The 27057-nt window shown below is 54.1% G+C and overlaps 8 protein-coding genes across 12 annotated transcripts; 4 read left to right on the plus strand and 4 right to left on the minus strand.

Moving 5' to 3' along the window:
• Positions 1 to 60: 60 nt before the first annotated feature.
• PV07_10963 (uncharacterized protein) lies at positions 61 to 5132 on the minus strand. The gene is made up of 3 exons (XM_016398344.1): positions 2487 to 5132; positions 1576 to 2234; positions 61 to 1527 (listed from the first exon to the last, which is right to left on the minus strand). The coding sequence occupies exons 1-3, from the start codon at positions 4312 to 4314 to the stop codon at positions 787 to 789; spliced, it is 3228 nt and encodes a 1075-aa protein (XP_016242906.1). The 5' UTR covers positions 4315 to 5132; the 3' UTR covers positions 61 to 786.
• A 602-nt stretch (positions 5133 to 5734) lies between these two features.
• PV07_10964 (orotidine 5'-phosphate decarboxylase) lies at positions 5735 to 7221 on the minus strand. 3 transcript variants are annotated; one of them, XM_016398346.1, is made up of 3 exons: positions 7066 to 7221; positions 6807 to 6992; positions 5735 to 6683 (listed from the first exon to the last, which is right to left on the minus strand). In XM_016398346.1, exons 2-3 carry the CDS (start codon positions 6961 to 6963, stop codon positions 6019 to 6021), a joined length of 822 nt encoding a protein of 273 aa, XP_016242908.1. In that variant the 5' UTR covers positions 6964 to 6992; positions 7066 to 7221; the 3' UTR covers positions 5735 to 6018. The 3 variants fall into 3 exon arrangements, with proteins under 3 accessions (XP_016242908.1, XP_016242909.1, XP_016242907.1); XM_016398347.1 differs by having other exon boundaries at positions 5735 to 6992; XM_016398345.1 differs by having other exon boundaries at positions 6807 to 7221.
• A 311-nt stretch (positions 7222 to 7532) lies between these two features.
• Positions 7533 to 10853, plus strand: PV07_10965 (uncharacterized protein). Its single transcript, XM_016398348.1, has one exon. It carries the CDS (start codon positions 8013 to 8015, stop codon positions 10449 to 10451), a length of 2439 nt encoding a protein of 812 aa, XP_016242910.1. The 5' UTR covers positions 7533 to 8012; the 3' UTR covers positions 10452 to 10853.
• Positions 10854 to 11418: 565 nt separating this feature from the next.
• Positions 11419 to 15746, plus strand: PV07_10966. 2 transcript variants are annotated; one of them, XM_016398349.1, is made up of 3 exons: positions 11419 to 14032; positions 14079 to 14504; positions 14587 to 15746. In XM_016398349.1, exons 1-3 carry the CDS (start codon positions 12034 to 12036, stop codon positions 15285 to 15287), a joined length of 3126 nt encoding a protein of 1041 aa, XP_016242911.1. In that variant the 5' UTR covers positions 11419 to 12033; the 3' UTR covers positions 15288 to 15746. The 2 variants fall into 2 exon arrangements, with proteins under 2 accessions (XP_016242911.1, XP_016242912.1); XM_016398350.1 differs by having other exon boundaries at positions 14079 to 14422.
• On the minus strand, positions 15635 to 16648 carry PV07_10967 (uncharacterized protein). Its single transcript, XM_016398351.1, has one exon. It carries the CDS (start codon positions 16634 to 16636, stop codon positions 16034 to 16036), a length of 603 nt encoding a protein of 200 aa, XP_016242913.1. The 5' UTR covers positions 16637 to 16648; the 3' UTR covers positions 15635 to 16033.
• A 738-nt stretch (positions 16649 to 17386) lies between these two features.
• On the minus strand, positions 17387 to 18972 carry PV07_10968 (60S ribosomal protein L44). Its single transcript, XM_016398352.1, has 4 exons — positions 18881 to 18972; positions 18478 to 18570; positions 18214 to 18398; positions 17387 to 18155 (listed from the first exon to the last, which is right to left on the minus strand). Exons 1-4 carry the CDS (start codon positions 18881 to 18883, stop codon positions 18116 to 18118), a joined length of 321 nt encoding a protein of 106 aa, XP_016242914.1. The 5' UTR covers positions 18884 to 18972; the 3' UTR covers positions 17387 to 18115.
• Positions 18973 to 19117: 145 nt separating this feature from the next.
• PV07_10969 lies at positions 19118 to 20494 on the plus strand. 2 transcript variants are annotated; one of them, XM_016398354.1, is made up of 3 exons: positions 19118 to 19293; positions 19347 to 19590; positions 19636 to 20494. In XM_016398354.1, the coding sequence occupies exons 1-3, from the start codon at positions 19198 to 19200 to the stop codon at positions 20283 to 20285; spliced, it is 990 nt and encodes a 329-aa protein (XP_016242916.1). In that variant the 5' UTR covers positions 19118 to 19197; the 3' UTR covers positions 20286 to 20494. The 2 variants fall into 2 exon arrangements, with proteins under 2 accessions (XP_016242916.1, XP_016242915.1); XM_016398353.1 differs by having other exon boundaries at positions 19347 to 20494.
• A 3351-nt stretch (positions 20495 to 23845) lies between these two features.
• PV07_10970 (uncharacterized protein) lies at positions 23846 to 24981 on the plus strand. The gene is made up of 2 exons (XM_016398355.1): positions 23846 to 24450; positions 24546 to 24981. The coding sequence occupies exons 1-2, from the start codon at positions 24271 to 24273 to the stop codon at positions 24621 to 24623; spliced, it is 258 nt and encodes an 85-aa protein (XP_016242917.1). The 5' UTR covers positions 23846 to 24270; the 3' UTR covers positions 24624 to 24981.
• Positions 24982 to 27057: the final 2076 nt, after the last annotated feature.

Genomic DNA, 27057 nt, shown 5'->3' on the forward strand with positions numbered 1-27057 from the left:
TATACAGGCCGCCAGTGGAGCGAAGAAAAGAGAGGAAGAAAAGGGGACCTTCTTTTGGCACACAAAGGTAGACGGTCTGCATTATGAATTGTGGATCTGCTATCTACTTTTCCCTAGGTCATGTCATCATTCATCTTTTCATTGCGGAGATGCTTGGGCAGCAGTATATCTTCGGAGGACTGACTGCGTGCAGCTCTGCTACCCTAATTGTCGCCTCTCGTTCAAAATCCATTCCCACTGAGTCTACTTCTCAAGGGATGGGCCGAGCAAGCACAGCATCTGGCTGTCTGTCCATCTCATGTTCTCGACCTGCCATTCTGTCTGTGTTTCGGCAATCTTCCGGGCCTCCCTCCCGAGTTACATATCATATCTTTCCAAAACCAAAAGTATTTAAGAGTTGTCCATCCTCTCTGTTCCCTGCGCCATGCGCTAATTCGTGTTTCCCTGTCGAGTGATCGTGGTCGACATGTCGTCCATGTCAGTGTCAATGTCGATGTCGAAATTAAACCTGTGTCAGATGACCACCAACCCATAGCTGACCGATACCAACCAAATCCTGCTTGCCTGCTCTGGTGTACAAAACGATTGAAAATTGGTCTCTAGCCCATAACAACATGCTGTGGTAATTGCTGGAATGTCGTTTCGATCATTTAAAAAAAGAGACGGAAATCCACCAGAAACAATGCTTCCTTGTCGTCAATAGCCTTCCCTGTTGCCCCTCGCGTGTCCAAAACGATATGTGTTTGGTATCCAGGGAGTTAGAATCACCGAGCTAGATAGACGATTTCAGACATCGATCATTTCCGCATCCTCAGCAAGGACCTCATCGGCAGGTCCCCAGTTGCCCTCGAAGACAGTCGCTCCCGCGCGCCGCCTCGTTTCTGCCCACCGTACGCCTTCAGTGTTGAGCACCTCGCCGGCAAGAGGACGGTCGTTTGGATCTGGAGAGATCATCCAGCGCACAACTCTGTCGAGAGCTTGTTCGTGAGAGGGATCCACCATAAACTGAGGCGGATTGACAAGTTCACCACTTCGTTCGAATGGCGGGGTTTTCTGGTGAGGGCGAGCCACAGTCGCCTCGAAATCATCGCCGTCCATCACTTCCACGTCGTGGTGATCGCTGTCCTGGCGAAATTCAAACGAATTTTCTCTCGACACCGGGTTACCTGACGAGTCCCTTAAAATCCCGCTAGTTCCAGAGCTCCACGTTAAGCTCGGGACATCGCTCATATCCCCATTTCGAAGCTTCTGCCATGATACGCCATTGTCCGGGAGTTCAACATTTCCAGCCGTCTCCAGCATGATCAGACCGAGTGCAAAAATATCAGCAGGTTTATCGTATCGACCCATTAGAATCTCGGGTCCGATATATTCGCGATCCCCTTCGCCCTCAATGCCCGCCTTTGCTGGCCATCGGGTTGCCATACCAAAGTCTGCAATCTTGAGGACGCCTTCGAATGTGATTAGGACGTTCGCCGGCTTGAGATCGAGATGGATAAATCCTGAGTCGTGGATGTGCTTCAGACCCTAGCGGCCGTCAGTTTGGACGAGGAGCGTTAGAGGGGTTGGACTTACCATTCCCAGCTCAAGAAGGATCTTCCATATGCGGAAATCATCTAGCCTCGCTTTCAGGCCAACTTGCGCAAGGAAGACGTCAAGCGTACCCTCTTCGCAGAACTCTGTTTGAATGTAAAGATGACCATTTTCCTCCCAACTGTCGACGAAAGTGACAATGTGATCTGAATGACCCAAGGCTTTCAGCACGTCAACCTCATGGATCTTTCTCTGGCGGTCTCGAGCACCAGCATAAGGATATCGGGATCTCTTGACGGCCCAAATTTTCTCGGGTACAGAACTTCTTGAGGACGGACGGCTGGTGGACACAGAATAAATCTTATGGAATGGAGATGTCTCGGGTGGTTGCGACACTCGATAGACTTGCGAGAATTCTCCAGAGCCAATGAGATCAACTTTGTCAAATCTTGATGTCAAGCTGCTGTCGATATTCGTCGCGTCTAGTGAGGCCAGGTTTAGGCTTGGGCGGTTGGAGAAATTCGTAAAATACTCTCGTGGCCCAGTTGGTGTTGCAGGAATGATGGGTGCCATATTATTTTGCCTCGTTGGCGGACGTTCAGCTCGTCCTGAAATGGTCAGACCGCTTGGATCAGGAGGAAAGAAGCTGTCGAGGGGGGTGTGAGGAGATCCGCGATCCGTCTTTTCAATTCTTGGGCTTACTGGTGGCACGGATATTCTTTTAGCACGTTCCAAAGCAGGGGCATGCAGGGTCGGAATCGAGAGTGTCCTTCTCGTCGAGAAAGGATATCTGAAACCTTTGGAAGGACGACCTTGGATAAAAGAGGGGGCCGGCAAGGTGACGACATTCAGCGTCGACTTTGGCCTCAGGTTGGCGGATGGAGAATCTTCCATCGCGCTGTCACTGTCCAGGTCGACGCATCCTGGCGATGCCACAATAGGAGATAACTTACTGCTTGACAAACGAGTGACGTGGGCGGAAGGAGCAACAGCTCGGTTGGTGGACAAGGCTGATTGGTGAGGCGATGGAGAAACTGAACTCCGATCATGAGGGTCTGTCAAATGTTTGGTTGGTGTAGGGGGATAGTCAGAGTCTGTTGACTGGCTATTCGCGCGACTCAACGGGGCACGACCTGTTCCTTTGTCCTCAGGGTCGATGGAAGCAAAACTTCCCTCCCGAAGCAAATTGTGTCGACTTGGTCGAGGTCCGAAGATGCCGACACTCTTAGAGAACGGAAAAGCTGAGACCTTGGAAGGACCATGGCTCACCTCGAGCGGACTCGGGGGTACGCCGAAAGACTGTCGCGAGATCCTGTTGACAGCGCCCTTCGCCGGTGCAAATTTCTGCTCATTCTGGAAGATGGCGGGCTGTTTCTTGCAAGGAGTATCTGGCATATGGGCTTTCGGTAGGCCAGCGTTTGGATCTTCCACATTACGGTTCTTCTTCGAGATGAGACCAGTCGACATGAAAGCAGCCGGTAAGGGTTTGGCAGCCTTGTAGTTGCCCGGAGTGGCGAAAGAAGCCTGAGAGGAGAATTCGTTCTCGTCAGAAGATGGCACTGGCCTAGACGAGCCCACCGGCAGAGATTTCGAGAAATCATGAGAACGAGGTCTGCTGGGGCGGTGCATCGGTTCATGGGTAGGCGAATCATCTTGCTCGTCAGGCTGAGAAGATGACTGAGTCATTGTTCGAGAAAGCGGATGTCGAGGCTGATAGGATGAGCCGTTCTGGCTGACAGTCATAGGATGAATTGAGGCGCTCAAGAGGTTTCCTTGAGTTGGAAACGGGCTATCGCGTGGGAAGGCGTTCATGTTGTTATCCAGAGACATCCGCATTTCTTTTTTGGGGTTTGCTGCTGGAGTGAAGTCTAACCAGGACTTGTCTGCCTCCGTCACATTGTAGAATTTCAAATTGGTGGATCGATCGATCTGTCTTTGCTGAATAGTCGACTTCCTTAAAGAAGATGATCGCTTCGGAATTGTTGAAAATCGTGAAGATGACAAGAATGAGTTGCTCACAAACCAGTCATTGTCATCTTGCGCTCGTTTGTCACCGAACATCCCACTGTCCAGGGTATCAGACTCAAATATGCTGAAATCGAGGCCTGGCCCGTGAAGACTTCTCCTCTTGGCCGAAGGACTCTCACAACCTGGTGTTTCGTCGGATCTAGGACCATCCGATCTTTTCATGGGACTCAGAGGGGCAACCGCTGAGATTAACATTCCCCCACTTCGTCTTTTCTCTTGTCGCGTATGGACACTCTTCCAGCTGAGTGGTTCACTGGTAGACTTGTCATTCTCCTTTTCATCCCCAGCGGTGAGGCTTTTTAACGCCAATTCACGCTCTGCTTCTGCTGAACTCCTCTTGCGAAGTGGCATGGGAGATGAATTCCCACTGTCGCTCGAATCCGTCAGAACTCGCTTGGTAGGGCTCCTGGGGGAGGTTCGAAGGCGAGACACCCCATGGGATTGATTTGTCCGTCGAAGGGGGGGCCGCGGAAAACGCGAGGCTGAACTGCCTCGGTTGGGATGTGAAGACATGCCACCCAGGTGGAGGAAATTCTCAGAGGTCGCGTTTCTGGATGGTGACAGTGGAGAAGGCGAAAAGGGTAAATTACCAGGTCCTGGCGACCGTAGTGACTGTTGACGAAACTCTGAGCCTTTGGAGGGTGAGCGAGATAGTGAACGGCGTATCTCGCGTATTGCGGAATGGGGGTCGAAGCGTGAGAAGGCACTCTTGGGTGAGTGCTCCTCACGGTGAGGAGAGTATGTGGCCATCATGGCTGGTCCAAAGTCACTCTATATCAACGCAGCACACTAAACCGATCCTCTGCCGAGTAGTCTGCCATGAACTTGAAGGTTGCAATGAGACGAGCCTCTCTTTTTTTGCCCAAGCCTTTTGATGTAGGATAGTTGCTGCGGGGATCGTTGACAGATCTGAAGGGATCTACCGGAGATCTCGCATTGTCAACGCGCGAGGAGTGGCATGAGTCTAGAGGAGGTATCCGGTGCCAGCGGAGGCCAGAGAAAACCGAGGGAATCCAGGCGAAGCCACGATAATGGTCGATGATGGCCTGTCCCGAGAGCAATATCTAGCGGATTTTGGCTGAAATGGCGATGTTAAGCTGCAAAGTACAGGTGGTAGGACAAGATCGGAGGAGGAATTGAGAGGCTGCAGCTGTCTGTCAACGCGATATGGAGGGAGGACAAAGTGTCAGAGGATGAGGAGGTGGAGTGAAGCCAGGCGAGAGAGGGAGCGGGCAACAGTTGAATGCTGACTATTTGACGTAGGCAGCAGCAGAGAAGGGTGCTCGCTGATCGTCTGGTCGCCGGGGAGGTCGGGTCGCAAACGGTGGTGTATCTGTCCTCTCAGGGTTCAAGTTCTGGCGGCGATCGCGTGCGCAGCGCAAGGGAAAGCAGGCGCTGATGACGAATGATTGTTTGTGGCGAACAGGGCTGGGGAAGGAAGTCGTGCCAATGCAGGGTTGACGGGAGGCAAGTAAGAGAGTTGCAACGAAAGGCGCTGAGAGCGCGTTGTAAGTGGACGAATCGCAAGATGTGTCGGTGGTCGAGTTTCGGTTCATTCCTCTGGACAGAAGATTCAAAGGCCATGCACGACACGCTTTTTTTCGTGGGTGCAAGGCGCAAGACGCGTCGCAGGTGCCAGGCGGTGGGCGGCGGGCGCCAAGCATAAACAAAGTCCCGAAACAGACTAGCGCCTGGGCTCCACTGACGCCGCCATGGTCCGTGGATCTTCATTTTTCGGCGGGCGACAATCTGGGATCTGGGAGCAGTGCGCACCCAGCAGTCGGTGCCAGCACGGGGACGGACCACCTGGGCAGCAGGGCAGCAGGGCAGCAGGACACCACGGCAGCACGGCACCCACGGGCACCCACAAGCACCCAGGCAGCTGACTGCCCTCCGAGACCTCCACCCCCATCTTCTTCTGCTTTGGTCCCTGAGCAATTTGTTTCTGGCCTCTACGCGAAATCATTTTGACTCCGTACAGCTGTGCAATTTCTACCCTTGTGCAACATTAGACAAGATAACCCCTGGGGTTCTTGACAAGGCAGTGGCCCTTCATGTCCAGCACAGATGCCAACTCCTTCCCACGAGCTTCAGCTTATGCTCCGGAGTCTAGGGAGAAGTAAACAATGTCACGAATAGAGCTACGGCGGGGTCCGAGGGATCTGCCAACGGCCCGATACCGACTACATGCCCCAGATACGGAGTAGAGTCAATAATAATCGCTATGCTATGGTAGGTAGCCCTGCATTCCTCGTGATGGATTCATCTTTTGCCCCTCAGCCACGTCCGAGTACCAAAAGTGATGTTCCCAGACCCCTGTAGCATCCTTACCTATTTCAGGACCAGATTCGGCTCCCTGACGAGCTGCCCACTTTGATTTGAGAGGCCCACGTTGCAGCTGTCGAGTCGTACATTGTCGCGATGGCATCTTGATGCCCAACCTGCTTACTCGAGCCTTTATCCACTGGCCGAGCCTACACGACGCTCATATGCCTCCCAGCCCGCCTTTTGATACTCCTGGACTGCACTCACCGGATCAGCCGCAGCATATATCCCTCTTCCGGCAATGAGAAAATCAGACCCGCCTGCCATGGCGGTTGTAGGCGTCTGATATTGCTGACCCAGCGCGTCTCCTTTACTGGACATGTTGACACCCGTTGTGAACACTACGAAATCTTCATCCCGCGTGGCGCTCGGAGAATGGCTGGATAGCTCCGTCGTTGACACGAAGCCCAGGACACTTTGGGGGTATTTTCTTGCAATCTCGACCGATATTCGAGTGTACTCGCCCACTGCCAGCGATCCCTTTGAGGTCATTTCAGCCAGGATTAGAATGCCTCGCTCAGATATCCCGCCATCACGAATGGACTGGTCCAGCGCCTGAATGATCCCTTCACCGGGAAGAATGGTGGCATTGACGATATGGGCCCATTCGTGGATCCGTAGCGCTCCCCCCCTATATTGCTTCTGGACGGTGTTGCCAATGTCAACAAACTTTCTGTCCTCAAACAGAAGGAAGTCGTGACGTTGGGCGAGTTGGGCCAGTCCCTCAACGGTGGCAGGGCCAAAGTCGGAGACAATGTCGATGTGTGTCTTGAGAACAGCAATATGCGGACCCAGACCTACGAGACGAACAGCAAGTGTTAGAATTTGTTTGAATAGTTTCAGCAATTGTCAAAATCTCCCACAAGACAACCTCGGTGCGTGGGATACACTGTCCGGAGTATCCCTCAATCCTCACTTACTGTCGGCGATGGCTAAAAGGTCTCTGGTCGTAGTCAGGTCTGCGGACAGCACCACGTTGGTTTTTTTCCGTTCGGCTATTTCAAAGAGTCGCCTGACGAGAGGATGTGGGTGCTTCTGAGCACGCTGGCTGTAGGACAGGTGACTTTGGGAAGCCATAGTGGCAGGTTAGATCGACGGTGTGTTGCCTGTCGGAATTTTTCTGTCAGCGAAACGTGTTTAAGCGACCGTGGGAATCAGCAGGCCAGGGACAACAGGTACCGGAGGCCAGGTCCGTGGAGGCGGTGGGTGCCAGCTGAGGATCGGGGGATGTGGTTGGACCAAAGACTGCCAGAGAGGCTGATGGTGTGGTGCTGGGGAACAACGGTAGCAGTGAGGATGATGGTGAGTGCGAGAGTGGGAAATCCCAAGCCTTCGCTAGGGCTCAGGCTGCAGCGGGAGGCACTCAGCCAGGCTCGCCAGCAGAAAATGCCACGTTGAAGAAGAGCCGTGCAGCAGCCGGAGGCAGCCTAGAACAAGCCTAAAGCTGTGCGGATGGGGGTCCAGCCACCAATTGCAGCCACATCTGAACAACGGCGGGCGCGGGCTGCATCCAAGGAGCAAAGCCCAAAGATGACGCTGTGCAGATGCGAGTCCACTCGTAACCGCTTCCCCGTTCCCTTTCCCATCCGCCATTTGCCCATTTACCATTACGTTGCTGTTGGTCCATCCCGTCCACCTGCGATCCCCATTATTCTTTCTTTCCCCTGTTTCTAACCACCATTTACATCCTCTCAACTCTTAGAACCTCACGCAATCTATTTCCCCATCAAACCCGCCTCGCCATTTCGCCGTTGCCTCCGAATCCCGACTCGATTCGCTGTTGTTCTCCGTCAGCAGTCCTGCTCAACCACCCCAGGACCGTCTGCTCGGGTTTCTTCTCTTCCAGTTCTTCCCCAATGAATCGCCCAGTATAGCCGTTGAACGACCATCATACGATCCACTCACTTTGACATCCTTTCCCTCGTTGATTCCTCCACGCATTCTTACGCCTCTGCGAAAGCCGTCACCCTTTACCAACGGGCCTTCCCCATCGATTCACCCTTTTCCGATTCTGGGCGCCTTTGCCGCGATGGTCTCACAGACTCGACTCGTCGAGTAGACCCTTCCGGAACGTCGCAGTTTGGGGAGGAGCAACGGCATAGAAAAACAGATACATTCGTCGAATCATGTCAGAGCCGTCGTCAGATAACATTCCGGCGTTGGGACCTGGTCAACCTGACCAATCGAAAACATCTCGTGAGACGTCTCCGGCGCGCAATTCTCGCAGTGTGTCTAGCATCCCTCAGCTCTCGCGGTCGCGCAAGGGCAGCCAGGAATTCAGTCCGACACGTAATAGTGGTATAGCGGGATCCCTATCAACCGTGCCTTCAGCGGCTGCCGTTCAACGAGCCTTGTCTGCCCAAAGGCCTATTTTACAACCTCCCAGTGTTGATTCAGTGATTGAGGCCGGCCGGCCCTCAGAACGACAAATGAAAACAGGTCCAAATCCGCCATCGTGGCCCACGTCGCCGCGGCTGAAGTCTCCTCCTCCTTCGAAGACTGGCGCAAGGACACCGTCGGCAAAGCGGAGCGATTCAGACCAGACGCCGTCAAACACTTCGCTGAAAAGACTGGCACCTGCATCTAACCCTGACCAAGCCGCCGCCATGCAGATACCTGACACTCATGAACAACCCGGTCCCCATTCTAACTCGAGAGTATCAGGCCGAGGCCCAAGTACTACCCTCGAAACGGTGGCAGAAAACAGCGCCCCCACGACTCCTGCAATCGGTCCGATTTCGACTTCGCCGTTGGAGCAGAAGATGGATGTAGCATCTCTTGACCAGCGGCTGGAGTCGCGGCCTGAACCACCGCCCGCCAAAGAAGGGGAAGGTAGTGGGGGAGATGGCCCTCCAAAAGCCACCGCCGCCAAAACAGAAAGTGGTCGGAGGTCAAGAGCCCCAAGTAATTCCCGACCGGCTTCAGATTTGGCAAAACGCTCTTTCACCAGTCTTACGGCGAGCAAACCCAAACCTACTGGCGATCCTCCACGAACCATGACCGTGGAGACGGAGACCGTTACCTCGATGCCTCAATTGCTGGGTCCTGACCGAGGTGCTTCGGGCAGGGATGGTAACGGTAGTGTAAGGACCAAACCGAGCAATGAAACTATTCGGCCGAAAAAGGAGAAAAGAAAATCCCGCAAGACTCCCTCGCTCCATGCTGGCACAGTCACCTCCAAAGCCGACCTGTTCGAGGCCAAGGTCGCCAGCGCGGTGGACGAAGCTGATTCCTCCGATTCGGATGAGACTTTCGTCTACGAGTCGAATCCACCAGACAGCAGACCCGCACGACATCACTCTCGAACGCCCAGTGCCACGTCCCTCGCCAGCCAAGAACAGTTCGGGAATCGCAACAAACATGGCCTCCGCGCCGGCAGTCAGGCAATAACTGGAAAGAAGAGTATGAAGTTTTCGAGCAGCACCTACAACAACCACTTGGATGGCGAGTCTGGGCCAGAAGGACGAGGAAGCCAACGCAACTCGAGTTCGACACCTCGTCATCATCACATCAGTCGGCATGGACGACCTCACCACACCTCGATCCTGGATACGGAGTCACCTTTCACTCAAGCAAGCAAGACAAACTCCTCTCGTTCGACAACGAATAATCCCTCACGGTTTTCTCGGCCTAACAGCCCGCGGACCTCTAACGGACGGCTCCAGGGCACCCCGCGAAAAGGAGAGCCCTTTGATTCCTATGAGGATGCTGTCGCCGACGATGAGAGGGCGCCGTTACTTGGATCGGTCCGGGTTAATCGCACAAGACACAGCCGTCGCCCTCATAGCATGAGCCTTCGGCACCTCGAATACAACGACGTCCAGGACCGCAGTTGGTGTGGCAGATACAGTGGTTGCATTCTCCTTGGACTCGTTATTCTTCTGATCTGTGTTGGCATTACGACGTTTGTGATGGCCCTGAACCGGCCGCTGATGGATGTTTCGATCAAGCATATTCAAAACGTGCTTGCATCGGAGCAGGAGCTTATGCTCGACCTGGACGTGCTGGCACTCAACACGAATCTTTTCCCGATCACAGTGAATGACCTGGATGTCAACCTGTTTGCCGAGAGCCCTTATGTGGGCTCCACATCCAATTGGGACGGGCCCGGCCAAAGGAGAGCGCTTCGGTGGGTCAAGCGCGAGGGTCCCAACGCCCTAGGATTCGACTGGCCGCCGTGGCATTCTGACGATGGGGTCGATGAGGGCACCGACCCGATCGACGACCCTGAGCCAGGAACCCAGAAAATGTTGCTTGGAAGAGTTCTTGTCTTCGATTCGCCGTTAGTGTTTGATGCGTCGCCACTCCGACACAGTCACACTTCTTCTGTTGGTGAGATCCGGCTTGCGAGACCCGGCAACAAGACGGAAGTCGGGGGCAGTGCGCGTTGGGAGAGAGTGCTGCAACACCCGTTTGATCTTATTGTTAGAGGCGTGATCAAGTATCAGCTCCCGTTGAGCTCGAAAACGAGGTCTGCCAAGATTGGTAGCCGGGTCAAGGTGTTACCCAACGACGATAAATCTGGAGACGCCCCCGAAGGATCTCCGAGTGAACCCAAGGGTTAAGCTGTTTTGAGAACAATCTTGGGAGTTATGATTGGGACGAATTTCATTTGTGCATGAACAAGACCCGCCTATCAGGGGGCCACTTAACGACCGAGATACCCAAAGGACCGTGTCCGGAAAAGAGAAAAGCATTGGGATTGCAAGCTTATACTTGGCTATACAATGGTCGGCGAAGAAACAGGCGAAGAAAGCAAGCGCACCATCGCATGTGCGTGAAGGGAAATGGAAAACCGGGTGGAATAAGGCAGTCAGCCTTGTGTCAGCGCAACCGTCAGTTGCATGTAGCTTTCCTTGGTGACGGCCTCTTTTCTTTTTTATATATGGCATTTAGTGCCGTCAAACCTCAGCGGATGGGGGCATCCACAAGCCCAAATCAAAAGTTCCAATAGAATATGTCTGGTACTTTTTTCCTCGGTTTGACCGGTTTCGCATTGCTGGTTGGGCCGCAGCCGTGTTGTTTTCGTCTTCAGAGAAGTCAGGCTGCAATACATGGCTCGGAACTGAGCTTCAAAGCCCTGCGCCTTGTGTGAACGCAGGGGAGGAGGCTGATGACCCTCACCATCTAAATGTCGTGGTCTGGCATTTGTCATTACAAGGTACGAGTTGCCCCAAAACAGCGTAGGCGTGGCAGGTGCCCGGTGCCCAGTGCCGTACCAGGAGTTGTGTCCGAGAACGTCAGATTGTGTCAGACAGTCGGTTACCTCTGGGCAAAGTGCAGCAGGCGAGCGTCACACCGGACAACCATGACAAACAACAGGGCGGCTGCTAGGCGGGCACGGCGGGGCACCGAGGGCGCAATGGGGGCCAACATGCAATGTACGTCACGCAGCCTCTGACTTGGTGAGTTGGTCCCCTTGGTCTCATATTTCTCTCAACGGGCCTCGTGCTGCAGAGGCTGGTTGGCTGCTGCTTCATTCTGGTTGAGTGCCTCCAGGCCTGTTTCGTGCTTCTTCGACCTTCCACTCCTCCTCGTCCCTCTCTTTCGTCCCCTTCACCCACCCCTCTCTCCCTCCATCACTCCCGCCACCCCTCTCGCTATTCGCCGCTCAACCCCCCCAGTCCACCTGGTGCATGACCGTTACGGCTGCCCAAGCCTGCTTTTGCACACCCGTTCAGCCCATATTGTTCAAAACTCTCCGGCTTTCTGGCGCAGTCGGCCTCACTTTCCCACAGAGCCCAGATCAGCGCCCGCCGAAAAAGGGGGACAAGATAAATCTGGACACGCGCACAACCTTGGGAGGTTCGGCTCGTCCATCTCCCGTTTCGACCGTCCGCCGCCCCGGTTGCATGCACCATCTGATCCTTCCAGCGCCGTTGTGAATTGTCACCTGCTGCCAGCTCAACTCGACCGCTCATCCTCTTCTTGTCTTCCATCTCTGCCTCTCGCATCTGTCTCACCTCTTCCTCTTCACCTCTAGACACCATTTTCGACTTCGAGAATACGGGTGAATTCCCTCACGCAAAACCGTCCTCGTTCTTCCCCGCGCGGATCTGACAAACCGTGCATGTGAGAACCCCTCCTGACTGCACCTGATTCATTTCGACTGCTGCGACCCTCGCTGCTTTCACTCCAAGCCCAAAAATGGGCTCCGTGTATCGCGAGAGGTTCGACGACTCCCGAACATCGGTCTCGTCAGCTCGTCGTGATGGCGGATACACGACGGTGAAGCGCTATGTGGTGAAAGAAGATGACAGCCGCTCCTCTGTGAGCCGGGACCGGCGGTTTGTCCCCGAACGCGCAGGTGAAAGGGTTGAGGAGACCCGGATCGTTCGTCGTGAGATCGACGAGCCCGTGCGCCGTGAAGAACCCCGCTACACTGAGCGTGAATTGGTCATCAAGCGCGAGAGAGATGATGAGCCTCGGAGAGATTATGCCTACGAGACCAGACGGGAAGAACCAGTCGCAGAGAGGGAACTCGTTATCAGACGCACAACTGAGCGTGAGGACCCTCGTCGAGATGATTTCGAGGTGACCCGCTACGACGACCGCAAAGTCGTCGACACCCGCTTCCGAGACGACTACGAGATGCTTTCACCGCGCGGCTATGACGATCGTGATGTTCAACGATACACCCGCACCACCGACTACTTCGCTCCTCCACCACCTCCACAAACCATCATCATTCGTCAAGAACCCATCATTATTCGAGAGAGGGTCCGAGACGATGACTATCAAATTGTCCGCAAATCGGACATCGACGAAGAACGCAGCATTGTCCGAAGAGACCCGCCGCCTCGTTCGCCTCGCGGAGAAGAGGACTTTTTCTACGAGAAGAAAGTTAGAGAGCGCATTGACGACCGCCGCGATGACGATGACTACTATGAGCGCCGGAGTCGACGGCGCTCCGTGAGTCCTCATGATTCGGTGTCCCAAAGAGGCCGCGATTACAGCAGTGATGACAGCATGGTCTATGTTCGCAAAGAGGTCCGCGAGGAAAGCCCTGGCCCTGAGCGTAAACGGGGCCTTGCCGCCGGCGTCCTCGCTGGCGTCGGTGCCGCAGAGCTTCTCCGAAACCACAGCAAAAAGGAAGGTCGCGACGTGTCCCACGGTGTCGGCCGTGTCGGGCGTGATATTGGGGCTGGCGCTCTAGGCGCTCTTGCCGCCGAAGGCATCCACCGTGCAAGGTCAATGCACCGTAGCCGAAGCCGACACCGCTCCCGATCCGGTTCCCGACACCGCAGCAGGTCTCGTTCCTCGTCTCCATCGAAACTGAAGACTCTTGGAGCGGTTGGTCTTGGCGCTGCCGCACTTGCAGCTGCCGCAACTATTGCGTCCAAGCGCATGAACAAGTCCAAAGACGAGGGCGATCGTGGCCGTTCTCGCAGTCGCTCTCGCTCTCGACGCCGGAAGGAGTCTGTTTCAAGCCTTGAAGATGATCCAGATGCGCCGTCCGACGATGCGCGCAATCCCAAGCATCGAAGGAACACGATTGCAAAGGCCGGTGCCGGTGGCGCTATCGTTGCAGCCTTGATTGAACATGCTAGAAGCAAGTCCAGGGCTAGGGATGGCAAGGAGCGCTCTCGCAGCCGTATTAGACAGGCACTCCCCGTTGTTGCTGCTGGGTTGGGCAGTGCTGCGGTCGCCGGGTTATATGAGAAACACAAAGCCAAGAAGGAAGCTGAAGAGATCGCGGACGACCGGCGTCGTGCTCGCTCCAGGTCCAGAAGCAGGGCCAGGTCTGAGCATGCATACTACGACGGGCCAGGCCAGGGTGCAGTCAATGATCCTGGGCTAATCGAATACGGAAACGCGCCAATGTATGGCAACAATTACGGCGCAGATTACTACGGGAGACCGCCGCCGCCGGATGGTTACTACTCGAACGCTGTCGTGCCGGCTGCCACAGGTCCAGCAGCAGGTTACGGCGCCCAACGCGGGACCAGAAGCAGAAGCCGGAGTTTGAGTCGCGAACGAGGTGGTCGAAGATCGTCCCGCAGTTCTAGTTCCTCTCCAGACCGGAGCAGACGCAGGCATTCGCGAGATGCCGCAAAGATGACAGCAGCTGCCGCCGCAGGAGCAATTGGCGCCACCGAATATGAGAAAAGGAAGCAAGAGAGACGTGAACGCCGCGCGCGAAAACGTAAGTGATTTAACCCCGAGGTATGTGAGGTGCTGACACGGCTCAGGACGAGAAGAGGAAGGATATGGTCGCGATCCTTACGAGGACAACTACCACCCTGGAGGACAATTTGCCCCGACACCGCCACCGCCTGCTCCCGTCAACGACCCGTACGCAACTCAACAAGGGTTCTACCCTCAAACCAGTCAATTCCCGCCTCCACCGGGAGCTGTACCTCAACAATACCCTCCTCAAGCTGGCCCTGCTACTGCCCCAACTGGTGCTGCCCCGTATCCTCCGCAGAACTACCCTCCCCCGCCGCCGCCTCCCGGTGCTCCGCCGGCTCCTGCTCAACCATACGAAGCGTATGCTTCTGGTGCGAACCCTTACGCACCACGTGGTCCTGAAAATGTGAGTGCTGAGCCGAATCCTACATTTGGCAATCCTTTTGCACCTACTGTTCCCAGTAATGACCAGAACCATGTCCCAGATGGTATGTCATAGCTATGTACCTTTTGATCTCGTTCCACGTTTAGACAAAGCTGTTTCTCCTGACTAACAATTTGGGAAATCAGGTTTAAATCGTTCTGCGCCGGCTCCGCCTCCGCCGTCCTATGGTACACAAGCCCCTTCCTACGATCCACCTATTCCCCCGCCTCCAGCTGCCAATCCTCCGCGCCAGGAAACATATCCTCCCCCCACCGGACGAGGTGTTTCTCCTCCACGTTCTCAATCTCAGCCGCCTCCGTCTAGCCGAAAAAGCGTTCAATTCGTCGAGACCCCGGAGGTTTCTGATGCCGCACCGATAGAGTCCGAAGCATCAAGTCCCGAACGCCACCGTCACAGACACAAGCATTCACACTCTCGCGGCTACGAAGCGGAAGATGACACGGATTCTACCCCAGATGACCAACGCCGAAGAAGCCGAGACCACTCATCTCGATCGCTTTATCCAGACTCGGGCGATACTGGAGAGGCGCGGCAGCATCACCGACGTCGTCGCTCCCATGAGCCAAGCTCATCTCGTGGAGAACCCAGTTCAGGTTCCCGAGGCCCGGGACTCGAACGCGTGACAAGTCCCACTGACTCCGATGCCACGATCGAGCTACCGCCCCGCTTCGACGACAAGGGACGGAAGAAGCCGGAGCCTGGCGACGACCCTCTTGCGGACCGCCTCAATGAAATCCTTGCAGGAAAAGGAGCAGCTGGCAAGGTGTTTGGCAATTTCTTGGATGGGTTGTTCGGGCCGGACGGCAGGAGGAAGCGAAGCAGATGAACTACCAAGACCTCTTATGGCAGAGCCCTCGTTGAGCATTTAGAAAGAAACATGGTAAACAGACACATAACGAATCTCGTTGGTTTTATGAAGAGGAGGCTTTGGGAGTTTTGGCTGTCTTGACTGGATCATGGACTGATGACGACCACTGAAGCGTGGAAATTTCTCAATCATGATTACGAATGTCTATGATGAAATATAATCCGATGAAAACGACACTTGCAGCTACGGTGATGAATATCAAAGGGATTTGGGCAGACAGGACTTGGACTTTATGCTCATGCCAGCCAGTCTCTCACGACTTATGATTGTCCTCGGGTCTGGGTTTTGGTTTTAGATATCTTCTTGCTCAAGTCATTTCGCAATCGAGATTTCTTCCCCCTTTCTTCAAACAGACGATGACCGACCGTTCAGACCCAGGCGTGATTTGGGTTACAGGTGGTTCGTTGCTACCTAGGTGGAGCGTCTCATTTCCGGGACGATATGCATTGTACCTTGGATGCGTGTGTCTCATTGTGGTCATTTTGTTTTTCATGCATGGAACTGAATTAGGGCAGGAACTAACGTAACAACACTTCGCCCCGTGCTCGGCTCCCCCGTCCATGCGGGCCCCCCTGCTCCAACACCCAAGAATTAAAAAAAAACAGAAGAGAGCCGAAATCCGCAAGTTGAAAAGCACTGCGAGACTCGCTCCGAGATCTGAAAAGGAAAAGGAGGTTGGCTCGCTCAAGCGGCTTCGTGTTGGTTCACCACCGTTCCTGCTTCTTGGTATACCCGCTCGCGGCGTCGGCCAGCCAGCGCCCGATCTTGCCCGCCGTGCTCTTGCGCCGTTCTGGCTGCTTGCCCTTGCCCGCCTGGGCGGCTTCGTCGGGGTCCTCCTCCTCGGCAGAGAGGGTCTGGGCGAGGGCCGAGTCCGACTGGATCTGGCGCCGCTGTTCCTCGAGCTGGCGCAGGCGGGCCTTTTCCTCCTCGGCGGAGAGGAGCGATGGAGGTTCGTCGGCCCCCCTCTCTGCCGCGGCCCCTCCCGTCGATGCGCCGTACGAGGGCAACTCGTCGCCGCCGCCAGCGGATTCTCGTTGTGGTTGTTGTTGTCGCAACGACGAGCCCTCGACTCCCTCCGCGCCGGCGCCGGTGTCGGGATGGTAAGCAGGGGGCCCGCTCGCGGCTCGGTGGGCGTACGAGTCCGTGCTGCTCGGCCCAAACGCCGGCTCCATGGGGCGGAAGCCCTTGGAGCGGAGCTTGGCCTCCTCGATGCGCTGCTCGCGCAGCGCCTTCTCCTCCTGGTTCCGCTCCTTCCAGTACTGGTACAGCGGCCCGCGCGAATACTCGTTGGTGAATATAGTTGGCATTTTTCCTCGTTTTTGGGGGGGGGGGGGGGGGAGAATATGGGTGTCGGATGGGTTGGCAGGAAGGGGTGAGAGATTTTTTTGAGGTTTGGGTGTGAGAGTTGGGATGATACAAACAACGACTCTGTTCTCGTCCGGGACCAACCAAGAGCTTCGACCCCGGTAGGCGAGGATTCAGGCTGGGGGATACCTCGATGGTTGTCTTGGTAGGCTAGAGGGAATGTTGCTGGTCTGGACGGTGGGTGAGGCTCGAGCAGTGAGTCTAAGGGATTTTGCTCGTTGAATCGATAGAACCTGCAGTGGTGTGACCCGACTTTCCAATCTTCCTGTATTTTTTTGGGAGATGTCTGAGGGAAGGATGTGTGAAGGTGAGCGGGTGGTGAGTAGGATGAAACTTATTAACGTGGACGACCGCGTCGCTCCCTGTGTTCCTGCCTGGCGTGTGTAACTAGAGCTGGTCTGTTTTCGTTCGTTGAATTCCAGAACGACCGCTGATGCTGATCAGGTACCTGTGAGTGAATTGATATTAATAGAATCGTCCTTCTGATCAGCAAGCAGCAGTGAGGGCACCAGGAGCGGGGAGACGTTGGCGCATACCCAAAGCGAGGCAGGGTGGTTCGCCGTGGGGTGCGCCATCTGTCCTTTGTTGCAACCCGCCCATTATTTGGTGGCCTCGGGTCCTCCTATTATCAACCACAAGTGACTACTGTACCTATAAGCGGAGCCTAGGGAGCCTGTTTTCGCGGGGTCAGCCAATATGTTTGTTTGCAACTTGGGGGAAAGTTTACAGGCGACCACCAAAATCACGCTCGTCGCATCTGGCTTCGTATTTGGGAGGGACGTATTCCACTGTGCCGACTTTTCCGTTCGAAGGGCCGGGCCTCCTAGTTGTGGTTGGGGGTTCGAGTGACGACAAAGGAGGACCCAAGTCTCCCTTCTTTGGTCACCCGACGCCCTGCCTTGAAGAGTCTAGGTTTAGTGGTCGCCTACGAAAGAACGAGACACCTTTCTCCCGTTGATTTCCTTCTCTGGGAGGGGCATGATACCGCTCCAACATCATGGCAACACCGACATGATTATCCTTGGAAGGAATATAGACACCTGTAATCGCACTCTCTGGGAGGACAGGATTGGAGGGCTGAAAGGGACGAGGTCAAATCTGTGGGCTGGAAACAGATGTAGCAACTGAACTCGAATATGTGCAAAAGCAGGACGGACAGTAACATTCAATTGCGGACGCTGGTCATCAGAATGCAGGCTGCTCGCTCAGAGCGCCAGTCTCTCGTGACCCCCAGGTGACAGATTGAAATGCATGCGAGTATTTCACATGTTGCCGGACCGGGTGGTTGTTTCACCATCTCATTCCCATCAACCGAGTTCCATTGTGATCTCTGACTTCCCGAGATGAATCTTTGAGATTGGATCGCACTTGTGCCTCGTATTTCGCCATCCCACTGGAGCACCGCAAAATCTCCACCATGTCTAGAACACAAGAGCCGCACCCTTCGTCTTCTTGTCACCACTGCAGAAAAATTGTCAGCCTCGGCCCTCTCATTTTCGAGACAAAGATTGTAGTATACCCCAACTCGAAGTGCTTGCATCGCTTCAACGATAATTGTGCCTTGGTCTTGCATACTGTGCACTCCAATCTCAGCACCACCTTCTTGGTTGTCTTGGCCTTCTTGTGGAACACGGGCTTCGTTTGACCACCGTAACCGGACTGCTTGCGGTCATATCGACGCTTTCCTTGCGCGAATAGCGAGGCCTAATCCAGCGGCTTGTCAGTGTCCACTTCACCAAATGCCGTTATGCACAAATTGGTTCTGAGGGGGGGGGAATCGTACTTTGCCGGCCTTGTATTGTGTGACTTTGTGTTGAGTGTGCTTCTTGCAGGTCTTGCCCTTGCAGTAGGTGCGGCGGGTCTTGGGAACGTTGACCTGATGGGAGAAGAGACACCAGTTAGCATTTCCAGAACGCTTGAGGATTCGAAGTTTGATCAAAAAAGCCGTATCCAAAACCCCTCAAATTGTACCATCCCAACAGGCCGGCCGAGACCTGGACGATAGATCTTCCAGATGCCCAATTCGAGTCTATGTAGTAGGCGATCCGGCTCGCTGTTCCATCTCTGCTCGCATTGTGGCCCATCTCTTTATCGTTTGTCTCATCGGTCGCCTGCCGGGAGGCGTGCATCGTCCCAGGGAAGTATGGCGGAGCACATCGCGAAGGTAGGATAGAAGGGCTACTCACCATCTTGACTGAGTGACTGGCCGCAAATCTTTGAGCAAGGTTCGGTGGTTATTGCAGACTGAATTTGTCGACGGGGATGTCGAGGATTGAGCGCAACCCGCCGCTAGATGCCAAGACGCACATTGCGAAAATGTGCGGTAGCCGAAACTTAGGGCAGGTTTCCCGAAGAATATCTGCTTAGTCAGGCATATGGGGGATTTACGTTTTTCCGAAACACCATCTCCCCACGACGCGTCACAACTGGGTTGCACTTCAACCTCGTCTTCAACCCTCCATCTAGGTCAGGCCGACCGTAGAAGCGGTGGTAGGAGGCAGCCATGGCCAAAGTTGACTTTGAAGATCTGTCTGGAACATCCACTCCTGTCACTGCAAACCCTTTCGACGGCCTGATCAATGCGAGCCATGGTGACCCTGTCAGCCGAACCCGCTACTCTGTGCTGTGATTTTATCTAATGCATGGCCTCAGAAGCTCATTCAAGAACGGTACTCTACACATCGAACAACGCGGAATGCGCAACAACGAGAGAAGATTCTCAGCGATGACTTCAAAGGCTGGATCCTCGACGAGCACCTTGTCAAGCTTGATGGACCCCGGAAGGACATATCATACATAGACCCTCGGCATTGTCTCGTCTTTTGGGGACGACCACCTCAGAGAGTCAAGACATTGGTAGATGTCATACAGTCCAAGCTAAAGGACGCTGCCCCAGGTATGGCTCCGCCCCTTGGAGGATTCCCTGCGGCTCACTATACAGACCTCTGGCTTATGCCGCTTGACAATCTACATATGACGGTGATGGAAGTCGCACACTCCAAGACCGAAGATGAGATTACTGGCCTAATGAATACGCTCAAAGATCACTGCAAAACCATCGCTGATCACACGTCCTCGTATAGAGCTAGGCTCATCAAACCTCTTCTAAGCTACGACTCGGCGGCTCTTGCGCTGAGCTTTCTGCCCGCTGCCGGAGAGTCGCCTTCAAATGGTCGGACGGCTGATGATGACCGATACACATATCACCATTTGCGGCGCGATACTTATGCTACCATTACAGAATCAGGAATTCAAGTTGGCTCTAGATATGTTGTGCCTTCGGCCCATCTTACTATCGCCAGGTTTAACTCTCCCAATGTGTTTGGCGGGGATCCGCTGGACGAGACCGCGACCCTTGACATCAAGAAGCGGAGACACTGGATCAATGAGCTCGAAATGATCAACAAGTGGCTTGAAGCAGAATATTGGCCCCAAGAAGGGCACTTGATCAGGCCTGGAGGCGAATGGGTGGTGGGCGAGGAGAAAGGTCTCGACTTCCGGAATGGCACGTTGTGGTATGGCGGAGGTGCAACCATTTATCTTGGGGAGGGATTCGTCTATGGTGACACCGCCGCGGCAAAGATACCATGACACCATTCCTGCAGGACTTCAAATAGCAATTTTGGGAGTCCTGCCGCGCAATTTACTTGCTCTTCGTAAGAGGTAATATTGGGATTGATTGGAGTACATACACTGTTTCATTGTGGGCCTCATACTCAATCGTTGCTTTCCTATTGGCCAGCGCACATACCATAAGAGCGATACCACGGAGCTGCGTTCCCGAAGGCTTTAGACCTCGACTCTCCTTCGAACCGTGTCTTATGACGCTGTATACGACGCTGATGAAGCTAAGAGACTTTTGAGATACGATCACAGACGGCTTTTGATTAGCAAGCAAGGGCCGACTGGGGGGACTCGCACGTCAATGTGCCACGAACTATTTTCTCCTGCATTTGTATACTGTACGTCTGCTTTCTTGACGCGATACTCTCGTCTGAGTGTGCTGCTTAGAGGCTAGGTGGTAGGTCGAACAGAATGGGACTTGATGCGACTGTCTAAAGACGAAGAATCCTTCGCTCTGACCCAGGCCGCAAATGAGTGACATGCTGCCTCCGCCACTTTGAATCTCATCTACACCGGCTGCATTCTGCACTGGCATGCCTGCGGACGGCCACTTCAGCGAGCCGCAGGATAACACATCATTGGGATCAGCGGCGGTCGTCGGGTCAAGCATAAGCTGTGGCGCCGCCTACATACATATTGCGCGGCACCCTTGACTTGATGCTGTGGCTTTTACGGCAGGTCTATGTCCTCGAACCTGTGACTAACCGAGTACGTCGGCTCTGACCGTGGCAGCCATTCTTCCCAACCCTCACTCCGTGGCGAGAAGACCGTGCCGCTACTCTCGACATAAGTTGAGCCAGACCCCGGATAGATCAAGTCAGGCGAGATCGGGGTGCCATCGCCCTTGTCGCCCAGGCAGACTGGTTGATCTGGAGTTGATTGCTGGTGGTGGCGCAGCTGACTCTGTGACTGGCCTCTTCGTAGGACAGTGACCTCCATGGTGAGATCGGCGGCCACTTCCCTGAGGAGGCTCAGTCTCCTGTCCTGCGAGTAGTACGACTGCCAGAGGTCCCGATGGCGCAGGTGCAGATCGACGATCTGGCTCCGGAGGCTGTGGATATAGTCCTCCCTGCGATGTCGGTAGGCTTGCTGGGACTCTCTGTTCTGTGCTCGACGACGCTTGAGACGGCGATCAGATGGGGGGGCTTCTCTAAACGGGTCTGCGGCGTGCGCATTGGAGGACGAGGCTTGCTTACCGATTGCGTTTCTGCGTCGACCTCGGTCATGCGGGCTTTTCGTCTCCGCGGCTTCGACATCTTCATGTCGCCTTCCGCAGGACTGGTCGCGCACGATCCACTACTCCCCGTCTCATAGATGGTTGCGGCGCCCGCTTCTGTGACATATGGAATTGACGTCGTGGTTGGTCCCAGGTGGTAGAGACTGAGATCCATGTATCCGTAATTCAGGGTTTCCTCTTCCATAGTCTATGAGTAGAGGCGTCAGCGAAGCGCTATAACAGCAACATCGGGAGCTCGACACTTCACGTACCAGGGATGAGCATGCCGCCGTTTCTGCTAACCATTCACCACCAAACGCCATCGTCTTATCGCTGGTTTTTAAGTCTTTCAACTCGAAAAGGATCACCTCAACACAAGAAGAGGTTCTCTTTGTCTGGAAAAGATGTGCGGATGTTTCCAGCAGAGAGAGCTCTATCCTCTGTCGCTGTTTATACTTCAAAACGGAATATTCGCCCACTTGGACCCCATCTCACGGCCTTTTCCTAATGGAGATGGTGCGAATGCCTACACGGGACTAGTGGAAAATCTCGAGCTGCAAGGCTGCTGTCCATGCTGCATGATTGGTTCTTTTGCTCTCGTCGGCGTCCACCTAAGCAAGGCTGTTTGGGCCTTGTCGAATTTAAAAACGAGACCTCCGAGATGATATTATTTATTAGCGGCTTCGCCCTCATTGAACCCGCAGCCCCCATGGCCGTCGTTTATTTTGCGGGCGAAGAGCAGATTCTTCCAGCGGGCTGTCTGTCTGACAAAGCGTACGATTGTTGCTCATATGTCTTTGCTCATCGTTTCTCCCGCGGGCCACATCTACCGGTTCGAACAACTGCAGGGCCAAAAACTAGACTTTCTCACATGCAACTAACCACAACCACCTATAGTGCGCATACCTATGGTTCGTGCCAGATCAAGGGTATCCCGTAAGGCTGATAGTATTGTACTATACTCAATCCGCCCACTCGCCATAATGCCCCCTCAATTGTTCCCACCCGCCCAGCATTCCTCTGCACCTTGGCTTTTGCTTCCCTGAGCAGCGCTAGGCCTCTCGTTGATCTCCCACTTGCCGCCAGCGCTCTGTGAGCAGGCATATCGGGCGGCTGTCCATAGTACTTGAGTAGATCGCCGATTGACGTATCGGTGTTCAGATTGCTGCTGCCTCTTGCACCATTGTTGGGAATGGTGGAGAAATCTCCCCATTGTTCTTCCTCGGACAATTTTCGTAAGGCTTTTCAAGGCGCAGTCTGGCCAGCAATCAGTCCACAACCTTTAGGAAATGACCGGACCCCAAGTGCGGACCTCCTGGGCTAAGAGCGAGCGCAATGCATCAGTCCAGGTAAGGAGTTATTGCGAAGTTTTGACCAAGGCAGACATTCGGGGAACTGACGTGTCAAACCTGCAATGAATCTCGATCTGTATCAGTGCCAGGGCGTTGAGCGATGGTACATCATGGCAGTGAGCCTATCCTGACCAGTATATGCAGTATTGTTGTCCGTAGCGTTGAAATATATCAGTTCCCTACCATGTCCAGGATCTGTTGCCAGAAGAGCTTCCCGTTGATCTTAGTCTCAAGGCGATTGATCCAGAAAGTAGGGGCTGTTTTCTGAACACAAGGTGGAGATTGCTCAGCGTTTCGTCATTGATGAGGTCGAATCTGATCAAGCCAGAAACGAAATGGAAGCAAAGCAATGGAATCAGAGCGACGTTAGCCTTGACTCACCTCGGACGTCGCTACCAGCCACGCTCACTGACCCTTCCTAAAAGACAATGGACCTCTAGACTGGAAAAACAGCTACCGGAGGATGGGCAAGAAGATCGCATGGTCCTTGCTTTTGATGCATTCTACCATAACTTGTGGTCGACGAAGGTTCCGAGCGATGATATGAAAGCCTATTATTCATACAACCAGAGCAGCTTCCCACGGGCAGACAGGCCGATTTTATCAGAAGTTCGAGGGAAAGGCCTGCGAGGATATCTTGCAATGCTAAGAACGGTCGATGGTGACCTCGGCCGGCACTCAATTGCGACCTTCTGCCTTTGGCGTACAGCACTCCATTATCTCCTCGAAGATCGCAGGCTCGCAGACGGCGAAAGTGTCAGGTTCAAGCTTTCGAATCGCAGGAATGTAATATGTATCTCTCCATGGTGTGGATGATGAAGTGCTCAGCTGTAGTGTAGTGGAGGTGAAGGCGCAGGCCCAATGACACGGCTGGCAACTTGGCTGACCGGGCCGAGAAAGTCGGAATCGGCCAGGAACTGGACCTCGGCATCTTTCCCACCTTTTCCCATCGCTTGCGTCTCTGCTGATCGATTAATATTCCCGCCGGTGATCAATCTTTGACGTTTGTTTCTTCGACCTCTGTTATAGAGTAATCTACGACGCTTGCATCACCCTCCGCCCGATTGTATATAACGTCGATTGATTTGCAGCCTGTCTCGCCGCTGGAGTCCGCTCATACCCTCGTCCTCCCGCCTCCTGCATCTCGAGCGCACTCGGCACACGACCTGTCTTTTTTAACGGTATCCTCGGAAATCGTTCTCGGACAAAGTGGCAGCCTTATCCTAGTCATCAGAAGCTGTTGCTTTTAAGGCTAGTCGAAGCAAGCTCCGCGAACGCGCCGCCTCACTTCCCCAGTCAGCGACAAGCTCGACCGCCATTGCATACATCCGCCTAAACCCACCGATACCTCTGGCTAAAATACTTCCTCCATAATATTTTCAAGATGTCCAAAACATTCACGACCGCCGATGTGGCTAAACACACCGCCACCGCCAGCGATGGCATGTACATCATCATTGATGGGTCTGTGTACGACGTGACCAACTTTGTGGACGAGCACCCTGGTGGAGCAAAGATTTTGAAACGAGTTGGCGGCAAGGATGCTACAAAGCAATTCTGGAAGGTGAGCACACGCCCCTCCGAGCGAGTGGTGATACCCATGCGCCAAGTCAGGGCTCAAGGACAATTGACAAGAAGTCGAAGCTGACGCACACCTAGTATCACAATGAATCTGTCCTTAAGAAGTATGGTCCCAAATTGAAGATCGGTTCGATCGGCGAGAAGGCCAAGCTGTGAGGGACCATTGTCGCGTTAGAATTGAAGTTCCGGGGAGAACAACACCGAAGACAAGAAAGGCTCTGTTGGGGGGTTGCAGTTTCTCGAGTTGGAATCAACCCCATGTTGAAGACTCGCATGTTCGATCATCAATGGGGTGAATGAGATAAGAGCCAAGGCCCCAGTGACTTGTAGAGGAACAGGATCAGAGTGGTCCTTAGAGCTGCGACGGTGACGGTTCAGACCTTGCATTTTGAGGCGTGGATATCGTCTTATAGATGACTTACCTTGCATCTAGTAGAAAATCCGATAGATATGGCGCTATATCCAACCTCGGCTCTGGGATCCTGTGATTACCGGATAGAAAGCTGCTCTAGACTGGTCGCTTGGTGCTGTCAAAGCCGCAGCACAACAGCCTGGCCATCTCAAGCTCTCGTTGCTCCGCATGTGGCATACTATCAATTGCTTACTCGGTTGCCGTCTTGACCGACCAATTCTTTTGAGAAATCGGCTTGTCGTGCCTGAAGGTCCTTGGACACAAACAGCAATGGGTGCCTCCAACTACACACCGCTGAGTAAAGACCCTGGCGGGTGGGCGACACGATGGGCCCGAGACGAGGCTGCCCAATCACGGCTTATCTCGGATGGATCGAAAATATACGACAAAAGAGGGGTTCTCTGAGAATTACCCAGAAGAGAATATGGTCCCAACCTGACATTCACCGTCGGGCAAGCGGCTCCCAGGAAGCCTAAACGGGTCCTCGTAGACGTCTTGCAACTTGGCCGTCGGATTGCAAACTCGTTGCCCTGGCGGTCTTCCGCCACCCACTTCCTCTCACTGCTGCAAGTTCAAAAAGCTAGATCAAGGGGTTCAATATCATAATACCCGTCCATTTGGCAAACCCCAGGTCGGTCGTGCCGATAAACCTATTTCGGCCTCCCCTTCACCGTCCAATCGAACATCTGTTCTGGCGCACTGTTTTGAGAATGGCTCTTGGGAGCTAGGACGTCTCATAGGCAAAACCATCCAAAGTATCAAGTTGACTGCCACCCCAAGGACGTCCCCATTTTCCCAAGATGGAAAATTGCGGTTCCCCTTGCGGTGTCTGAAGGTGGTGGCTGTGTGTTCTACAAGTAGGTGGATGGAAGTGTCCGTTTTGGCCGCGCTGGCCAACGCTGCTAGTATCTACTGCCAAGCCTGTTCGGACCCTTAGGGAGACTCCACCACAGTACACGGTTCGTTTACTCCTGGAGTGGTTTGATGGTGGTGTGTGGCACGGTCCGGGGTTCGAGCGAGGAGATATTGCAAGTGGGCAGGGTCTGCTGACGGGAGAAAAATTACATGTCCATTCTTTTGCAAGAGAGACGTCGATGCTGCTGCTGCTGCTGCTCCTGCCGCTGCCGCTGCCACAGGGACGGGAATGCCCACAAGGCTGAACTACATCTTGTCCTTGGCCCGACCCTATCTGCACTCCACGAGCAGATTACTAAGTCTTGGGACAGAGAGAGACCACAACGTCCCGCCTCAATAAAAGGGCGCCAGTAGCCTATGATACTGTGCTCCGTGCCGCCATGAAGTAATAGTGTCGCCGCTGACTCCATGTCTTGAAGAGTTACATAGCAGCAAAGCCTAGGTCTGCGGCAGGCCCAGTTTCCAGAAGACGCTTTGCGAATGCTTCGAAATGCCGAGGACATCTCCTAAGCACGCATCCACACTGAAATCGAGCTTTTAGCATCATCGATGCGGAACGAGGCCGGCTTAATGTCATGGCTGCCTTCCAAGACCTTCCCCCAAAAAAGTTGTGTGAACTCATTTTAATATCGAACCACATTTGATGATATCTCGCATGTTTGATGGCTCGAAAGCGACGGCTTCCCGCCGATTTGGCCCTCCCAGTTAGAGCGGTTTCAGCTTTATTAAGCGACGAGATGCTTGCTCATTGTCCGGCTTGCGTAATTGCAGTGTAGCAATTTTGCTGATCGAGTACTACCATAACGTCTGTCCATGATATTTGCGCAGGAGTATATCTCGCACCCCCGGCCCCCGGGGGGGTGGCTTTTTCATGACGTTGTGCTTTCCTATCGCGGATAAGTCTCTCTTAAACCTTACTCGAAGTGGACAGGTCTGCTAATATGTTTCAACGTGTTGATATGTCTCTGGCATTAACCGTGTCCTTGACCCGGCTCGGGGTTGGACGACATCTTGGCAGTGCCTCATCCGGGACACCGCAGCTTTTCTCGGGGCCTGAATATCATTTGCTTTGGGGCCAAAGGATTAATCAGAGGGCCAAGGGGGTCTTATTGGGCTGCACTTGCAAGCCACAGGATGTTCTGGAAGCTGACTACTACGCTTTTGAGTCACAGCGGGCTCTTTAGTCCCATGCAGCAAGGGCTCAGGACATGCTCGCGTCACTGGGAAAGCCATTTGGAATAACTCCCTGCAAGCCACTGATTT

The sequence above is a fragment of the Cladophialophora immunda genome (genome assembly GCF_000835495.1).
Source record: "Cladophialophora immunda strain CBS 83496 unplaced genomic scaffold supercont1.7, whole genome shotgun sequence".
NCBI classification, from domain to species: domain Eukaryota; kingdom Fungi; phylum Ascomycota; class Eurotiomycetes; order Chaetothyriales; family Herpotrichiellaceae; genus Cladophialophora; species Cladophialophora immunda.